At 39.6% G+C, this 19274-nt stretch overlaps 1 protein-coding gene across 3 annotated transcripts in view; it reads right to left on the minus strand.

Moving 5' to 3' along the window:
• Positions 1 to 19274, minus strand: part of TEAD3 (TEA domain transcription factor 3) — a 111869-nt gene that overhangs the window by 15759 nt on the left and 76836 nt on the right. The window contains exons 3-5 of one of the 3 annotated variants that reach the window (XM_058175590.1): positions 8963 to 9027; positions 5769 to 5831; positions 5578 to 5640 (exon numbers count right to left, since the gene is read on the minus strand). In XM_058175590.1, coding sequence (XP_058031573.1) covers positions 5578 to 5640; positions 5769 to 5831; positions 8963 to 9027 — 191 coding nt within the window. The remainder of the gene's footprint in view (positions 1 to 5577; positions 5641 to 5768; positions 5832 to 8962; positions 9028 to 19274) is intronic. The other 2 variants (XM_058175591.1, XM_058175592.1) reach the window with 2 other exon arrangements.

Genomic DNA, 19274 nt, shown 5'->3' on the forward strand with positions numbered 1-19274 from the left:
GACTTTTGTTTTTCCTTAAGCTTCCTCATCCAAGAAGCTTCTTCAGTTCTCGAAGTTCTTCAGTTTCTTGGATGAGAAGCGAAACGTCTTCAAGGAAAAACAAAGTCCAGTTGCCTTTTGAAAATCCTTTAGAACAGGGGTCTCCAATCTTGGCAACTTTAAGACTTGTGGACTTCAACTCCCAGAATACCTCAGCCAGCAAAGCTGGCTGAGGAATTCTGGGAGTTGGAGTCCACAAGTCTTAAAGTTGCCAAGGTTGGAGACCCCTGCTTTAGAACAACCATGACCAGGATGACTGAGAATCTCCATAGACATCTGCCTTTACTTTGTAAATAAATGACACCTGAGCAAGGCCAATTTCCAATGTATCCTACTTCACAGAATACTGGGAACTTCGACTAAAAAGGGAATGGGTGGAAAATTCATCCTGGCAGGATGCTGATCTCAGTGGATTTTTGCTCTTCTGCAAATTAGTCTAGGTCTATGTATGGATGGTAACACTCTTTTGCACACGAGACAGATACAAGTGAAAAACAATGCTCAAGATTCTCTTCTATCATGTCTTTGCACAATTATATAGAAAAGGTAAATTAGGACTATCATATCTTGAGTGCAATAGTCTGGATGAACACTAGATGGCAGCACAAACTTACAGAAAACTTATCCAGGATTTTTGCAGGCCATATATGTAACCTTAAGTAAGTACTGTACTGAAGTATAGATATAATTATAATTTTATGCTATATATTAAAAGAATAGCAGTGTATTCTAGCATTAATATTTGGTATTTTTAAGAATACACTGCTTGCAGGCAGACAATTGTGCGAATCATTAGATCTTCTGCATTGTCTTTATATTTTCTTTGTCTTCCTCCTTAAAGTTTAAAGACTAACTGGCTGTTAAGCCATTTCTCCTTTCAGTCCCTCTTTTAAAGATGCCATGAAACATCTTTAGCAACCCAGAACTGAAGCCGAGAGAAGTTTATCAATACTGGACCAATCTCAAAATCTCAGTTCTGAACTTGCAGGGACAGAATTAAAGATCATCTCAAGTAGATTCCAATGTCAAAATTCAATAACAAAAGGAGGGCTTATTTTCTGAGTATTCCCCCTCACCCCAAGGCACAAGTTGCTAGCAGTAATGCCTAATGAGTTGGCTAATTCCAGAGTCTGAAAAAGGTCATTTTGTCATGAAGTAGACTATATACAGGGCTTCATTGTTAATCGCTTTGTAAGTCTGTTGCAAATGAATATACTTTTGTTCATCATATAACTTTTCAAAACAAATCAGAAATGCAGCATTGTGGACAACTATCTATTAAAGCAGGCTACAAAAGCCATGTTTCAGTATAAGAATGCACACACAGCCCCAGTTACAGAGGCACATGCAGGAACAACATGGCTTAGCAATGTGACTGCACTGCTGCACACTCAATGTCCTGCATTTTCTTCCGAGTATCCTCCTTATATCAAAATTAAAGTACCAGCAACAACAGGATTAATTTGGGCATGCATCCTGTAAAAAAGCTGTCAAGTATATCTCAAACTTAAGGGTTATAACAGCAATTTTTAAAAAACCAATTAAGATATCAAATCTATTGTTCAATATGTATTCAAAAGATTAAATAATTATTATTATGAAATAATGACATTAACTTCAAAAGAATGTTGATAAGTGATTTCATTACCAGCCCCTCTTTGTTTTCACTTATCTTTATGCAAGAAACTTCAATTTGCCTCCAGAAGTTTTGAATGCTGCAACACTGGATGTTTTTAAAAATATGTTGGATAACCATTTGTCTGAAGTGGTGTAGGGTTTTCTGCCTAAGCAGGGGGTTGGATTAGAAAACCTCCAAGGTCCCTTCCAACTCTGTTATTCTGTTCTGTTCTGTTCTGTTCTGTTCTGTTCTGTTCTGTTCTATTCTATTCTATTCTATTCTATTCTATTCTATTCTATGTATGAATACACTTCCCATTTTATTCTTACAATAACCTTTGGAGGCAGGCCAGATTCACTGTGTATACACAATTTATCTTCTAATGAACCACCTAGCATATCCATTCAGAAGCCCGTTGCACTGAGTTCAGTATAACCTACTCCCACAGATGCCAGTATAACATCAAATTTCAACTTGAGGACTAATTTGAAAATGGATCTTCTGGTTTCACTTGGGCACATGACATGACCCACCTGGAAGAGGTTTTGCCACTGGCGACAACTTTCACAGCAAGTAGCTAAGGTTTACTCTAAATACATAGCTTAAAAGGAAATTTGCCCCTTCCTTGCTTACAAGTAAGAAAAAGTTAGATGTGCTGCACATAGTGGCATTTCTAGAGTATTTGACAAAAATATTCCTTGACTTCAATTGTCAACCTCATTTCTGGGGTAATGTATTTTCTAACTTTTGTGGAAGATTTCCGACAGGGTCAGAATGAAGATAAAGGTGCTCTAGAACAGGGGCTGGCTGAGGAACTCTGGGAGTTGAAGTCCACAAGTCTTAAAGTTGCCAAGGTTGGAGACCCCTGCTCTAGAATTACATCCATTTACTGCATGCAGTACACTTCTATATCTTTTGTACTGTTCTATTCCACTCTTCAACTGAAAATATTTACTGAATTCTATGGAAACCAGGGATCTGACAATATAGGCAATGTAGTCTGTTTGTAAATAGTCAAGATTTTCTTTCTTTTTGAGTCAAAAGATGGGAAGACAACCACTGACATCTTTCCCAATCCTTTTTAAATATATATTCTACCTTGGGGAATCTAGAAAGGGAAGAGAGAGGCAATTTTGTATTTTTTTGTTTCTTTCCAAGGCATATATTCACCAACAAAAATGAAAAGATAATCCAGATCAGTTTAGAATAGTCTCTGGCTTCCTTTAGAACCACCCCACTCTCTGTGCTCCATCTTCAGACATTTTATTCAGCAAATCACAATACACAGAACACACAGAGGGAAAGGGATGAAGTTAGTCAATCTCCAGTTATAGAATAAGGAGAAAAAAGCCAACCACAGAAGAAAAGGAAAGGCAATCACAGGATAAAGCTCTCCAGTTGCATCCTTGCCCAGTTTCCTTAGTTCCTGGTTTCATGAACTTATTCTACATATCCTGATTCAACCACAGACATCTTATGTCCCTTTCTGGTTCTGCACATCTCGGTTGCAACCACCGCATACGCCTCCTTGCCAAATTACTTATTCGATTCTTAAACACATCACACAATAGCTTCTGTAAGAGAGCTAGAGTAACGACTTTTTCATTTGTTTCTTTCTGTAGCTGCTATGGTAACAAGTAAATTAACTCAAGCCTAACCCACTCGCACTAATAACTTAATCATTAAATTCGAACTAATAACTTAATAACCACATATTGCCATTGTAGATAATTGTTATATAATTAATAATAATAGTAGGGCTCAACGCTCCCTCCTACTTAACTTTAAATACGCAATAGCTGGTTAAGATTGTCCACTGTTTGGAATTGGGCATCATCAATATGCAGATGATGCTCAACTGTACATCCTGAACAGAGTGGCTTATGCTCTTGATCACTTCGTCATTGGTTTACTGCAGTGTATTTTCTACTTGGAGATGTCCTCCCAGAAATTACAATTGGTCCAGAATAAAGATAGCCCTCGACGTACAACTACAATTGAGCTCAAAATTTCTATTGTTAATAGAAATTATCATCATATTTATTTATTGAGCTTTGCCCCCATTTTATGGCTTTTCTTGCCCCAGTTGTTAAGTGAATAGCTTAAGGGCCGGGATAGCTCAGGCAATAGAGAAGCCTGTTATTAAAAACACAGAGCCTGCAATTACTGCAGGTTCGAGCCCGGCCCAAGGTTGACTCAGCCTTCCACCCTTTATAAGGTAGGTAAAATGAGGGCCCAGATTGTTGGGGGGGCAATAAGTTGACTTTGTAAAAAAATATACAAATAGAATGAGACTATTGCCTTATACACTGTAAGCCGCCCTGAGTCTTCGGAGAAGGGCGGGGTATAAATGTAAACAAAAAAATAAATAAATCCCTGCAGTTGTTAAGTTAGTGACAGGGTTGTTAACTGAATCTGGCTTCCCCATTGACTTTGCTTGCCAGAAGGACGCAAAAGGGGATCACATGACCCCAGGCCACTGCAGCTGTCAAAAATAGGAACCAGACACCAAGTATATGAATTCTGATCACATGACCTCAGGAACGCTACAATGGCCATTAAGTGTAAAAAAAACCTTGGCCATAAGTCACTTTTTTTCAATGCTTTTGTAACTTTGAATGGTCACTAAATGAACGGTTGTAAGTTGAGGACTATCTGTATAGCAGCGTGGACAGTAAAGGAAGCACTGTGTTATGCACGCATGATCTTGCTGCTTTGTGAGCTGCATTGGTTACCATTTGACTTCCAAGTGGAATTCAATGTGCTGGTTATCACCCATAGACTCTTCTAAAGGTAGTCCTCGACTTACAAACGTTCATTTAGTGACTGTTCAAAGTTATAACAGCATTGAAAAAAGGTGACTTATGACTCTTTTTCACATTTACAATAGTTGTAGCATCCCCATGGTCACATGATCAAAATTCAGACACTTGGCAACTGGAATGTATTTTTTTTTTAAATTTATATCCCGCCCTTCTCCGAAGACTCAGGGTGGCTTACATTGTGTAAGGCAATAGTCTCATCCATTTGTATATTATATACAAAGTCAACTTGTATTGCCGCCCCAACAATCTGGGTCCTCATTTTACCTACCTTATAAAGGATGAAAGGCTGAGTCAACCTTGGGCCTGGTGGGACTCGAGCCTGCAGTAATTGTAAATGCAGGCAGCTTTGTGTTAATAACAGGCTGCATTAGCCTGTTGAGCCACTTCCCAGTGCATTTATGTTGGTTGCAGTGTCTTGAGGTATTATGATCCCCTTTTGCGACCTTCTGACGAGCCAAGACGATGGGGAAGCCAGATTCACTTAACAACTGTGTTACTAATTTAAAAATAGCAGTGATTCACTTAACAACTATGGAAAGAAAGGTTGTAAAATGGGGCAAAACTGTTGTGCTTAGCAAAAGAAATTTTGGGCTCAGTTATGGTTGTAAGTCGAGGACTACCTGTGTGCAATTGTCACATCATTTCATAGGCCGTTATTCATTCTATTTTGCTAGCTTTGTTAAGACTTTTAGGTTACACAGTTAAGAGTTCAGGTGAAGGCATATTAACAAATGTCACCTGATAGGATTAACAATCTCACTAGGAGTTTATGGAAAAACAACAGCCAGCTGTTGAAAGTCCAATCTGGAAAGTTCTTACTGGAAATTTTCTCTCCTGTTTTTCCACTGACCTGACACAAAATGAATTGTTTTAGACACACAGCCCTATTCAAATCCTGCCACATAGAGATGCGCCATGACATCTACCAACTATCTCTCTCTGTCTCTCTTCCAAGATTTCTAGCTTTGATCTGATCCCAGGATCAAAGGGAAAGGGGCAAGGACATAAAAGGAACAGAGTGGCAATAACAGAATGCAGTATGTTAGCTGCAGCATGGCCATGGCTTAAAGGTGAGAAAGCTGGGGAAGCGCGTACCTTCAGCTTGGACTGAATCTCACGAGATTTCCGTCTGGCTAGAACCTGCAAGTGGCTAGAGACCTGCAGAGAGAAAAGCAGAAGGAGAGGGGGAAAAACAGCAGAGCCGTCAACCAGAGGAAAGGAGAGGAAGGAGAGGGGGCTGCCCATGCTCACATACCATGGATGCATGGGCAGGGTCTCCAACGTACCTTTATGCCAACCTGGTACTCTCGCACCTTCTTCCGAGCTAGAACCTGTATATGGCTGGACACCTAGGCCCCGCCAAGTCATTCAAAAAGGGAAAACACAAAAAGAATGAAGGTATGACCCCATATCGACAACAGTGCTTCAAGCACCCATGTGAAACACACTGGCCTCCTAAGCCAGTTGAAGTTCTGACGGAATAATATCAGCTTGCAGGGTAAACCGCGGTTAATGCTTACTGAAAGAGTCAGTTGGAGGAAGTTGCTGTAATCTTGCTGAATGAAACATTTGGAAATATTCCCAGGAAGTACCATTTTTAGGTTTCTTGGCAGCAACAAGTACTTTCAATTTCAAATGTATTATTTCTCATGGACTTCTACACATTATTAATCTTATTGGTTTCAGAAACTACTCAAATTCTGATTTACAGGTATTTTGGTGCTTCGGGCCCATGCACTCTCCTCAACTATGCAATCCCCTGTTTACTTATTTGATTTTTCTTAATCAGGTAATTGAACTGCCTTTCATACATTCAAAACTATTTATGGGAAGGTTCTTCAAAATATTAGTTTTTGATACGATAAATATTGATTCCTAAAAAATATGAAACATTTCTCAGCCGTTTGCAAAACTGCTTTTAGGGAATAAAACAGTAGGCATGAGGTTCTTCTTCAGAATAAAAATCAAAAAATAAGTTCATGGCTTTGAAAAACCGGTTCAATATTTTGAATAAAAATTAAATTTATGGTTGATTATAACTGACTAATGAAATAATCTTTTCAGGAAGTCATAACGCATACTTTTCCATTAACAAAATATTGAATATCATATACAAAGGACAGGTGAAGGAATTCATTACCTAAACAGCTACATTAACTTTAATCTGTGTTAAAAACAGGCAATGGAGATGGTTTCTTTCTCACTCTATATTCATTCATTTATTTTATTTTAAACTTTACATTTCTGTACAGAGCACATCTCCAATGATTGGGAGAGCTGATGAAATACAATAAGCCAGGCAATAGGGGAAAACTCCCAAAATAAATCTGTTCTGTTTTATAGTGACATACTTTGCAATCCACTCCAATCTCTCGAGACAGTTTTCAGTCCCATTAAATATGCTTAGAATTGTCTTATAAACCATTTCCTAGCTATATATGATTTCAGTTTCAGCAGAAAGTTACAGATTGTTAGCTTTGGAGCTGAGAATCATATCTGTAAAGATAAACAGCTCAACATGAAAGATGTGCTTTCAGACAGTCCAATAAAGATGCCTAGATAAATCAGCACAGATGTAGGACTGGCATTTCCAATTTCACTGTACTGTGGAAGGACATAAACCACAGTTAAAATAGGAGGAATTGACTGGAACCCTAGAAACAATCATTTTCCTAGTCCAAATAGACAGCTTTCATTAATATGTCACGCACTGCAATTTAACATAGCTAACACTTCTTCCATTAAAGAATTCTGCCGCTCCCCACTAATGAACCCTAATTATTCTAAAAGCTACTCCTATATGTTTGTAGAGGAAGAAAATGGAAACAAATGTTAAACTGAAGTTTCGTTCATCACAACTTTTACAACACACATGACATGTCTGCCCTTTCTCCATTCATAAAAAAAATTATTAGAAGACCATCGGATAGGTAAACACAAGGTACATTCCCCATCCCAATTCTGTTTTTTAGACTATACTTCAATTTTATTGAGATTGACCAGAAGAACGAAAGCTTTGATTCAATTAGGCAGACTTAGCAAGTAATAGCAGTCAAGATCCAGTAATCATCTCAAGACTGTTTACAATGTGGTATGCCATCTCATGTACAAGGAAGAAAAGTACAGTCCAAGATTTGTTACTTTTTGTTCAAAATTTCTTACTGGCATAAATGCTCCCTCACTAAAATAGAAAACCCCTTTAATCTTTCTCTTATATTTTCCATTCTTGTAGTTGTTTTTCTTTATTTATGGCTGTGAATTTCAAATTTTCACAATCCAGAACTTGGCTAGTCAGAACCCGTCCCTCCGCCCCTGTTTTTAAAAATTTTCACCAAGCTAAATTAATGAGGAAGAGTGATACTATGGGCAAAGGAATTAAGAATGAAAAGGTGAAATGAAATTAGTTTGATACCGTGTTTCCTCAAAAATAAGACCCTGTCTTATATTTTTCTGAACCCTGAAATAAGCGCTTAGCCTTATTGCCATGCGCTCAAAAGCCCGATTGGACTTATTATCAGGGGATGTTTATTTGGGGGGAAACAGGGTAAAAGTACTTATATATAACTTTAGCCTTTACTGAATTAAAACTTAATAATAATTGTTCATTTTTAATAAAAACCCTTCATTGTTTCCACTGACATGTCTGCATTCACTGATATGCTAAACAGGTCTTCACTTGAGGATTCTTCCCAGCTTTGTTATAGGATAAATGGCCCTTAAGTGGGCCTCCAAATCTGCCTAATCTAAAAGGAAGGTTTGCTAAAAGCCAGTGTCAATTTTTATTGTGTGAAACAGAGTTTCCAAAGCTCAGCAACTTCCAGATGTGTAGACTTCACCTCTAGAATATTCAATAATAGCTGGCTGCAGAATTTAGAAAGCTGAAGGCCACATATCAGGAATTCACCTATATTGGGAAAATTCTGACAAGCGACTTAGTAATTAGAGTTGCCATTCTTAATTCCTAAACTTTAAGTTATACAATAAACAAAGTGTTTCTCAATCATAAATCCAGCTGTATAAAATCAAATGACTGAACTTATTCTATTTTTTTGTGTGTGAGATAAATAGCTGTCATCCATAGGAAACCTATATTAAGGAAGATGAAACAGAAATCTCACAGGAGACCAATGGCCGAGTCAAAATGAGAACTTAAAGAGCAATAGCACTTAGACTTATATATTGCTTCACAGTGCTTTACAGCCCTCTCTAAGCAGTTTACAGAGTCAGCTTATTGCCCCCAACAATCTGGGTCCTCATTTTACCAACCTCGGAAAGATGGAAGGCTGAGTCAGTCTTGAGCCTGGTGAGATTCGAACTGCCAAATTGCAGGCAGCCGGCAATCAGCAGATGTAGTACTGCAGTCTAACCTTGGCACAACTTTTGTCAGTTAAGATATCCACCATGTAAGTATATATATACAGATTAGTCTTTTTTCATTCTTCACACTTTTTAAAGGGACAAGCATGAAATGCATTTTTACCTGTTTTCTAGTCCTTGTCTTCCCTGTCCGTAGCTTGATGTATCTTGCTATCAGTTCATTGCGTCCTAAAGCAGAAAAGGCAAAAAAGTAATGTGATGAATGCAGACCCTCTCTCGTCCCACTTCTTAGAAATAAAAGGCTGCCCTTTGATCTACCTTCCTTACATCCTTCAAGCTGACGAACAGCTGAACTCCTGCTCCTAACTCAGTGATGACATTTTACCAGAAGATGGCACTAATGCAACTCTTCTCTAATTGAACAAGATGGCCTGAAAAAAGCTCTGCTTGAGGCCCTGGTTGTTTATGCATTGAATCAGATATCCACAGCGGTCCATAGTGTTGTAAACACACACACACACAACCTTGGTGCTTAAGTTGGACACTCAGAAAACAATGCCAACATGGGACACACAGAGATTTAGCTAGGAAGTCATTGTTTCCTTTAAATAAGTTATGGGATTTCTGAGAACCAGGATTTGTAGCCCAATTTGGAAACCCAGAATATTTCTTGCCCTATTCTGCCATGTTTAATTCAGCTATCACAGCATGCTTGGACCATCCCTCCCTCCTTCCTAGCTTCCATGCATGACTCCATGGAGCTTTCATAATACAGAAGAAAAGAGGATGCTACAAAAAAAAAAAAAAGCTGTAAAATACAAAGGTATGAATGCTCAGAGTTTGAGGTCTGATATACGACAGTCAACAGGATGTGCAACCTACTGGGATGTTTTAAGTGGCACTGGCTTCTGAAAGGAGCTCTTCCCAACCTCCTCTTTGTCCTAATTTGAAGCAGAAGAGCTTTTGCTCCACATTTTACAGGCCAGCTGTGGCCAATCTAAATTCAAACGTCAGAGCAGCTGGGAGCTTTCTTTTCCCTCATCTCCCCCCCCCCCCAAGCATGGAAGAAGAATAGTTTGGGGAAGCATGCCAGATTTATTTTGATGGACCAGATGGTATTGGCTTAAAGCTGGCTGAAATGCCCTTGCAGCTAACTTAGAACAGAGACAGAGAGACAGAGAAGGCTGAAGGCTGAAGCAAGTGTGGTTGTTCTGGCAAAGCCAGAGTTCTGTTGTCCTTTCAAGGAAAGCATTGGTTTTCAGCCTTAGGGACAGAAGTCTTAAATGAGGTCACATCACAGTTCCTCAACCATGCCTCTTCTCTTCGCTCCCCTCCCCACCACCATAGTTTTTTACAGACAAGACCAGGTGCTGCGCCCAGTCAAACAGCACCATGTGAGAGGGAAAAAGAAGGATGATACCGAATACTAGAGTAACAATACCATCATAAAAGCCATCTGGCTCAGCGCATATCCCTTGATATATGTAGTTCCTGACATTGATATTAAAAAAAAATAACAGAAGACTAGCTCTATTTTTTTTTAGTGGCTGAGAAACAAAGATAAAGTAGGACTACATGTCATGTAAGAGTTGGTTCCCCCTTAGGAGTTGTGCGCATGCATACACAGTTCTGTTGGGACCTATTCAAAGTTTTGCATAGTGCTTCCTAGCCTGGTGTTTCTACTGTACTACTCATATACAATTCTATGGGGGGGAAAACTGCCTCTTTTACGTTTTCTGATTTTTTTTCCTTACAACTGAATATTATCACAGTTTAATGCTGGTTTTCTTAATATATGAAAAGAATCTAAATGAACAAATAGTTTTTGGTGATATAAATGAAATTAAGCAGTAAAGCCATCTAACATACAAAATGACTGTGTCGAGAGAGGAAAAAAAAGAATTGCCTTCTTGGATTTAATGACTGGTTGTACCACTTTAGCTGCAATAACTGCAATAACTGCAATCAAACGCTTCCTGTAATTATCAGTCCCTCACATTGCTGTGTAGGAATTTGGACCCATTCATCCTTGTATCGATTTAATAATATTCGGATGTTTTCTAGGTTAACTGTTTATTTCAGGTCCTGACATTATACTTCCATGGGGTTTTAAACCTGGACTTGGCTCTGGCCATTCCAAAACTATGATCCCCCCCCCCTCCATAATGTTGCTTGTAAACCTGGAGTTTGTTTCTTGCTGCATGTCCCACTTAATAGGAGAAAGGGTTTAATTGTCTCCTGAAGAACTGCTTCATCTAACAGAATTCATGCTTCCTTCAACTATGGAAGTCATCAGGGTCTTAACAAGCAAAGTTATGCTCATATCACAAAATCGCTGGGCTTGGTATTAGCTTCTACAATAAACCAGAGTGTTTTGTTTTTGCTAGATATAGAGTCATCCGCCTAGCCACCAAAATCCACTTTTGATTCAGCTCTCCAAAGGTCCACTGGAACATCCACATACTTTTGGCAAACCTAAGATCAGCTTCACTGTTCTTCCTGGTCAGCCATGATTTCCACATTGCTACTTTTCCATTTCTACCCAGTACTTTTCTGGCTGTGAGATCATGAATGCTTAATTTTAGCCAATGCAAGAAATGATTGCAGATCCCTGGATTATTTTATGTTGAACTTTTTAAGTTATTTTGACAGGACAGTTACTTTTGGGAACATTCATTATTGTCCCAACATATTTTCCATTTCAGTATTGCATCTTACTATTATTGGAATCCCAAGCTTAAGAAATGACTTTGAAACAGTTTCCAGATTGATAGGCATTAATAACTTCGCATAAACTGCCTTGGAATCTGTGCAATGAAAACTCCACAATGATAAGGAGAACCACAGGTTGTGACATTTATTTGGGAAGGGCTAACCCTGATTTTTTTTTCCCAATTGTGTACTCTTCCAACTAACTAGCAGAGCAATTACTTTTTCACACTGTTAGATTATTTTGTTCATGAAGTAAGTAATGAAACAAATGCCTAACTTTAATTTTATTTGTTCTCTCAGAACTTCTTGATATTCTACTAGGTACATAAAAAAATCTGCTAATTGTGTATGACTACTGCAATTCTGTAGCAATTTTTATAATCCAAAATTAACATCTGAAAATTGCACTGATTCAAAAGGTTATGATTTTTAAATGCACGTGTGACCCATTTAAAAATAGCCATTTACCATGACCCATCAGTTTCAGAAAACACAACTGTAGTGCTTCTGCCTTTGAGTTTACCTGCAACTGGGCATCTTGTCTCATGAAATAATACAGGCAGCAGAACTGGAAAAGGCTGAATAGTTTGGGTCAATCCTTCCACCATACCTCCAAGCCCTCCTGTTCTTTTTCAGTTGTGCTACGATTGTGCCTTGCTGCTGAGGCCTTCCTAAAAAAAAGCTTTGTAAAATAATCTCAGGTGCTAATTCTTTGTCTGAGTAACATTCAACTGGCATTTCCCTCCCACCCTTATTTCCCTATACTACATACGCATGTTCACTAGCTGATCTTTAACCAGACATTTTCAAACAATTGCTTTCAACTGGCTGTCACCCACGTGGGACTTGACATCACAGTACATCAAATAAATGTTTCGTTTTGGGGAGGGGAGGAGTGCTTTAATTGACTCAGGATGTCCAGTTCCTGTACTGACTGAATCATTGTTTCCATGAATGTGAGCTGCATGCCCACCACCTGGGATAAAGAACTTATGACTTTCTAATGCTCTAACTTCTTTGATTTAGGCAATTTAATACTTCTGTTTATGGAAAATTTGTCTCCTGGTTTATAACATTCAACATCTAAAAAATGTGCCAAGTCAGTATATTAGATGAAATCCCATGTTCTGTCTATTTTGGTATCTTTTAAATATATTTTTAAAATATGCCTCCATTCTTTCTATTATTCTATAAAAGTCTTACATTTCAAAGAACATAAATGTGCCAAAATCTGAGTTTGCGTTGACTTTTTGGTGAGGAGACGGTTTCCTTTCTTTCTCAACAGACCATCCTTGCTCTACGAAAGGATTATTCATTCCCATTTCTACTTTCAGAAGATAAGAAAAAGGCATTTTTCCTTTCTGCAGAATTCATCTAGGACAGTTGTGGGATGAATTTCTTGACTCAGAATTTATTTTTTGATATTGTCTATAAGAGCGCTGCCAGCACATGCTGCCTTGTTCATCCTTTGAAACATTTCTCAATGTGGAGCCTTCTAAACATGCTAGTCCTTCTATTCCATTATCCTCAACCAACACAACTATGCTGGCTGAACATCATGGACATTTTAATCCAACACATTTGAAAGGTGTTGGGTTAAAAAAGACTCTCGTATGTTATGGTCAAGATGTAACTCCTGAGTTAAAGATTGGAAGGAAGGAAATGAAGCTGTCATTGACAGTAAGACCTAGAAGTGAACTGACGTTTAAATAGAAGGCTGTACTTCTCTGCTGTTGTGATTGATTTCCTAGTTTACTGCTGCTTCATTTCCTATTTCGTAGCTTCCTGACTTGCCAGAACAGCAGCAAAAGTAAACTGAGATTTGCACTTGTACTTTGTGAAAAATAAGAAATCTTAGTGTTCCTGGTACATAGCCAAATACACACAGACAGGAAAACACAACTGCCTTCAATCTTAATAAAGACATACAAAATGATTGAGCATTTCACTAGATATGAAGGGAGTGAGACTTCTAGTTACAATTGTAGCTACAATTTCAGATACTGGAAAACAATCAGCAAAAGATAATAAAATGCCTCAGTAGCTGTAATAAGATGTACTCTTAATACAAATGATGTTTCATTCTCATCCATTTACTGACTAAGTTCAGCACATAGATAAGCTTCAGAATTACAAGAGAAGTGACCCTTGGAATGCAGGAGCCAGCTCACCAAAAAGAGACTAACAGAATAAAAGAGTTGGAAGGGACCTTGGAGGGCTTCTAGTCCAGCTCCCTGTTCAGGCAGGAAACCCTATACCATTTCAGACAAATTGTTGTCAAATCTCTTCTTAAAAACCACCAGTGTTGGAGCACTCACAACTTGTGGAGGCAAGTTGTTTCACTGATAAATTGTTCTAGCTGTAAGAAAATTTGTGCTCTCCTTGATTAGTTTCCATTCATTGCTTCTTATCCTGCCTTCAGGTGCTTTGGAGAATAGCCTGACTCACTGTACTTTGTGGCAATCCCTTAGATATTGGAACACTCCTATCATGTCACTCATTCCTAGTCCTTCTTTTCATTAAACTAGAAATACTCAATTCCAGCAACCATTCTTTGTATGTTTTAGCCTCCAGTCCCCTAATCGTTTTTGTTGCTTTTCTACTGATTATCTATTGATCATCTACTGATGATCATATACTACTGATCATATACACAGAAGTGGTCCTTCTATAGCAATAACAATAGTACTTAGACTTATATACCGCTTTACAGCCCTATCTAAGCAGTTTTGCAGCTACCTATCTCTCATTTTACTGACCTTGGAAGGATGGAAGGCTAAGTCAACCTTGAGCTTGTGAGAATCGAACTGCTGAACTGCTGGCAGACCACAGAATTAGCCTGCAATACTTCATTCTAATCACTGTGCCACCATGGTTATAGGTAACATACTTTGCTTGCCTCAGCTGATAGATGCTAGAATATAGAATGACAGAAACATCAGCATCTTCTGATTATTCCTTCAGAGCTCCCATATTATTTACCTTCTGTTAAAGGACTGAACTGCATATGCTATACTGTATTTGGAATATGCAGGAGAACTGGCAGAAGAGAGAACAATTCAAATGTAGAAGCAAACAACTATTTGAAAGGAAGAATAGATGTAATATATATTTATTTCTGTACTTTTTAAAGGATTCACTGGGTTTTTAGAACAGGAAAAATGCTACAAAAATGTCACAGGATGAGATCTTCAGTATAGGAAATGTTAATCAAGAGGTAATAAGGAAAAAGACCTAAAATCCTGGAAAAAGAAAACAAAATATTTTAAAGCAAAATGCCTGCTATTTCCTTTAGTTGAAGGGAATATGTGTTTAAAACAGGTCTCAACCTTGGTCCTTTAAGACTTGTGGACTTCAACTCCCAGAGTTCCTCAGTCAGCTTTGCTGGCTGAGGGACTCTGGGAATTGAAGTCCACAAGTCTTAAAGCGACCAAGGTTGGAGACCCTTGCTCTAAAATATGTAGTTTTAAGAACACTACAAAGATTCTGCTGCATAAGAAAAGCAATACACCTAGTCTCAAAGTCTCTCTTCCTGTCTGTTCTTTCACAACCATTAACATCCTAATACCAGAACATCCATTTCTTTAGAACTGTTAATAATCCAAACCATGATGTTTCTTGATAAACCTTGTCCCTTATCAAAGTTACCGTATATACTCGAGTATAAGCCGATCCGAATATAAGCCGAGGCACCTAATTTTACCACAAAAACTGGGAAAAACTATTGACTCGAGTATAAGCCGAGGGTGGGAAATGAGGCAGCTACTGGTCAATGTAAAAAATAAAGATAGAGCCAAGTAAAATAACATGAATATTTATTTGAACGAAAAACAATAAAAGTGCAAAAGGGGGAAGGAGGATTCCCAGCTTTAGAAAATTTAGAACTACGCCACCTTTGGTATGACCTGAGCACAGCTCATAAAATTATCTGCTACAATGTACTTCCTATCAATGACTACTTCAGCTTCAACCACAACAATACACGAGAACACAATAGATTCAAACTTAAAAGTGAACCTCTCCAATCTAGATTGCAGAAAATGTGACTTCAGTAACAGAGTTGTTAATGCCTGAATGTGCTACCTGACTCTGGTCTCTTCCCAAAATCCCCAAAGCCTTAACCAAAGACTATCTAGTATTGACCTCACCCCATTCCTAAGAGGTCTGTAAGGCGTGCATAAGAGCACCAGCGTGCCTACCGTCCCTGTCCTAATGTTCCCTTTAGTTGTATTCCTTTTATGTATTCAATTCATGCTTATATTTATATAATTATTTAATATGTATTTGACAAAATAAAATGAATGAATGAATGAATAGAATAGAATAGAATAGAATTTTTATTGGCTAAGTGTGATTGGACACACAAGGAATGAATGAATGAATGAATGAATGAGTGAGTGAGTTACTTCAACAACATTGTCTCACAGAAATTGACAATACAACTGCAAGCATGAAAATGAGTCCTCCTTTAGCTTCCAAGGGACCAGGGTGCCTCTGAAGGTCAGTGCTCTAAGCACTAAGAACCCAGCACAAATCTAAGCCTGTATGCACACCAATAGTGAAAATACCCTGCACAGTGTCTCTTGGCAGAGAAGGTTAATTTTCATAGACGTTGGGGTGGCTCTTTTTTTTTGGCAGGGCAATAAGGATCTCTAATATCATTAAACCCAAGTGTGAGGAAAAAGACAGCAGCTAAAATGTTAAGGCCAGTTGTGTGACCTTCTCCAATACAGTTGGCCTGGCTGTTTGCCAAAACTTAAAACACCCTCCCATCCCCCCCTCCCTGCTAAAGCTTCTTTCTTAAAACAATTGTGGTCTTTGCCTTTCATGTCGCTCAACCTTTCACCTGCCAGGTTCCTAGCCCTTCACCCTTGACCCACTGCTGTGTTTGCTTAGCATTGTGCCAATCGACTTTAGAAGTCTGTGTGTGTGTGTGTGTGTGTGTGTGAGAGAGAGAGAGAGAGGGAGGGAGGGAGGGAGTGCAAAAGGGGGAAGGAGGATTCCCAGCTCTAAACAAAGGGAAATCCCGGAATGCCAGCGCGAAAGGCGGTGCTCGCGTTCCTCCTCCCTTGCTCAAAAGCCCCAATAACCTTCACCAGCAAGGCAGACCCCCACGGGAAGGAAGGGGACGGGCTGACTCACCGAGCATCTGGCTGAAGAGCAGCTGCTCCAGGTCGCCCAGCACGGTGAAGCACGGAGGGAGAAGAAAGAATGAAAGAAGGGGAGGAACGGCCCCTCCTTTCTCTCTCTCTCTCTCTCTTCCAGCGCCACGGAACAGAAGGGGACTAGGCGCGCACACACGCCCAGCTTCTGAAGCACGGAGGAGAAGAAAGAATGAAAGAAGGAGGAACGGCCCTCCTTTCTCTCTCTCTCTCTCTCTCTACCAACGGGAAAACGCCTTTTCTCTTGCGGGGGAGAGGAGGGAGGGAGGGAGGGAGGTTGGCTTGCTTATTCAACCCTTCCCGGCTAGCCATCCAGCCCTTCCCAGGAGAAGGCGAGGAGTTTTGGGCGAGCGACCTTTTTGCTAGAAAGCGGCAGCTGCTGCCCCAACACCACCAGTTGGGGCGGGAGCCGGGTGAGCTGCAGTAACTCCCGCCAGGCTATGCATTGGCGCGGGGAAGCCCTGGCGGTGCAGTCCTTCTCGGCTGAGGGAGGGAGGGTTTTCCCCCCCTCTTCTCTCTCCCGTTGCGCCTGAACATCTGCCTAGCAACAATGACGACACGGGAGAACCTTTTTCTACTGGTTGAGCTTGGCCAATCGCCGCTTGCTCTGAGTTGCTGCATTGTTTGTTCACCCGGGCGTCTCAATTTACCAGAAAGCGGAACGCGAGTTTGAGGGTCGCGGGCGGGATGGCGCTGCGCTCTGCGCCGCTGAGCCACCGGCCAGAAAAGGTCATTCCATCGAGATGGAGCGGCTCCTTCCTCTCGCCTTACCCATGCTGTGCGAGCCGGCTGGGCTGCAACCCCGCCGCCGCTCCTTCCTCAGCCTCCCGGGGCTCGCGCTCTAGCAGCCGCCAAGCTCAGGCGGACTCGGCAGCTCCCCATCAGCACCAGGAGAACTGGCAGAAGAGAGAACAATTCAAATGTAGAAGCAAACAACTATTTGAAAGGAAGAATAGATGTAATATATATTTATTTCTGTACTTTTTAAAGGATTCACTGGGTTTTTAGAACAGGAAAAATGCTACAAAAATGTCACAGGATGAGATCTTCAGTATAGGAAATGTTAATCAAGAGGTAATAAGGAAAAAGACCTAAAATCCTGGAAAAAGAAAACAAAATATTTTAAAGCAAAATGCCTGCTATTTCCTTTAGTTGAAGGGAATATGTGCTCTAAAACAGGGGTCTCCAACCTTGGTCCCTTTAAGACTTGTGGACTTCAACTCCCAGAGTTCCTCAGTCAGCTTTGCTGGCTGAGGGACTCTGGGAATTGAAGTCCACAAGTCTTAAAGCGACCAAGGTTGGAGACCCTTACTCTAAAATATGTAGTTTTAAGAACACTACAAAGATTCTGCTGCATAAGAAAAGCAATACACCTAGTCTCAAAGTCTCTCTTCCTGTCTGTTCTTTCACAACCATTAACATCCTAATACCAGAACATCCATTTCTTTAGAACTGTTAATAATCCAAACCATGATGTTTCTTGATAAACCTTGTCCCTTATCAAAGTTAGTATCTTTGAATTAAAACTATGTTCCACACTGCTATGCACTGAATCCTAATTTCCTTAAATATGTGTGAGTTAAGAAAGATTCAACCCATTTACTTCATGGGTCTATCTTTTCATATGTGATTCCCTCTTCTGAACATCTTCAGATGAGACCACTAAGGCATGGGTTTCCAACCTTGGCAACTTTAAGACTTGTGGACTTCAACTCCCAGCTGGCTGAAGAATTCTGGGAGTTGTAGTCCACAAGTCTTAAAGTTGCCAAGGTTGGAGACCCTTACTCTAAAATATGTAGTTTTAAGAACACTACAAAGATTCTGCTGCATAAGAAAAGCAATACACCTAGTCTCAAAGTCTCTCTTCCTGTCTGTTCTTTCACAACCATTAACATCCTAATACCAGAACATCCATTTCTTTAGAACTGTTAATAATCCAAACCATGATGTTTCTTGATAAACCTTGTCCCTTATCAAAGTTAGTATCTTTGAATTAAAACTATGTTCCACACTGCTATGCACTGAATCCTAATTTCCTTAAATATGTGTGAGTTAAGAAAGATTCAACCCATTTACTTCATGGGTCTATCTTTTCATATGTGATTCCCTCTTCTGAACATCTTCAGATGAGACCACTAAGGCATGGGTTTCCAACCTTGGCAACTTTAAGACTTGTGGACTTCAACTCCCAGCTGGCTGAAGAATTCTGGGAGTTGTAGTCCACAAGTCTTAAAGTTGCCAAGGTTGGAGACCCCTGCACTAAGGGACCCATTGGAAATAGGTTAGTTTAAGTTGCTACAGGATATCAGAAATGGTGGAGTGTAAGTTATTGATTTCTGGCCTTCGTTATTTTTACAAATTACTCAAGGTGCTGAACATATCCAACACTCTTTTCTCCTCCTATTTTCCCCACAACAACCACACTGAGTTGGGCTGAGAGAGTGACTGGCCAAGGTCACCCAGGTGGCTTTCACAGCTATGTTAGGAAAATTTGAAAATGATAGTTTCATTCAGTGGGGGGGAGGAAAGGTTATATATTTAACAAATAAAAATAATGAACATTTATCATGAATACATGCCTCCAACCCACATGTAATTTAC

Source organism: Ahaetulla prasina, chromosome 3, assembly GCF_028640845.1.
Source record: "Ahaetulla prasina isolate Xishuangbanna chromosome 3, ASM2864084v1, whole genome shotgun sequence".
NCBI classification, from domain to species: Eukaryota; Metazoa; Chordata; class Lepidosauria; order Squamata; family Colubridae; genus Ahaetulla; species Ahaetulla prasina.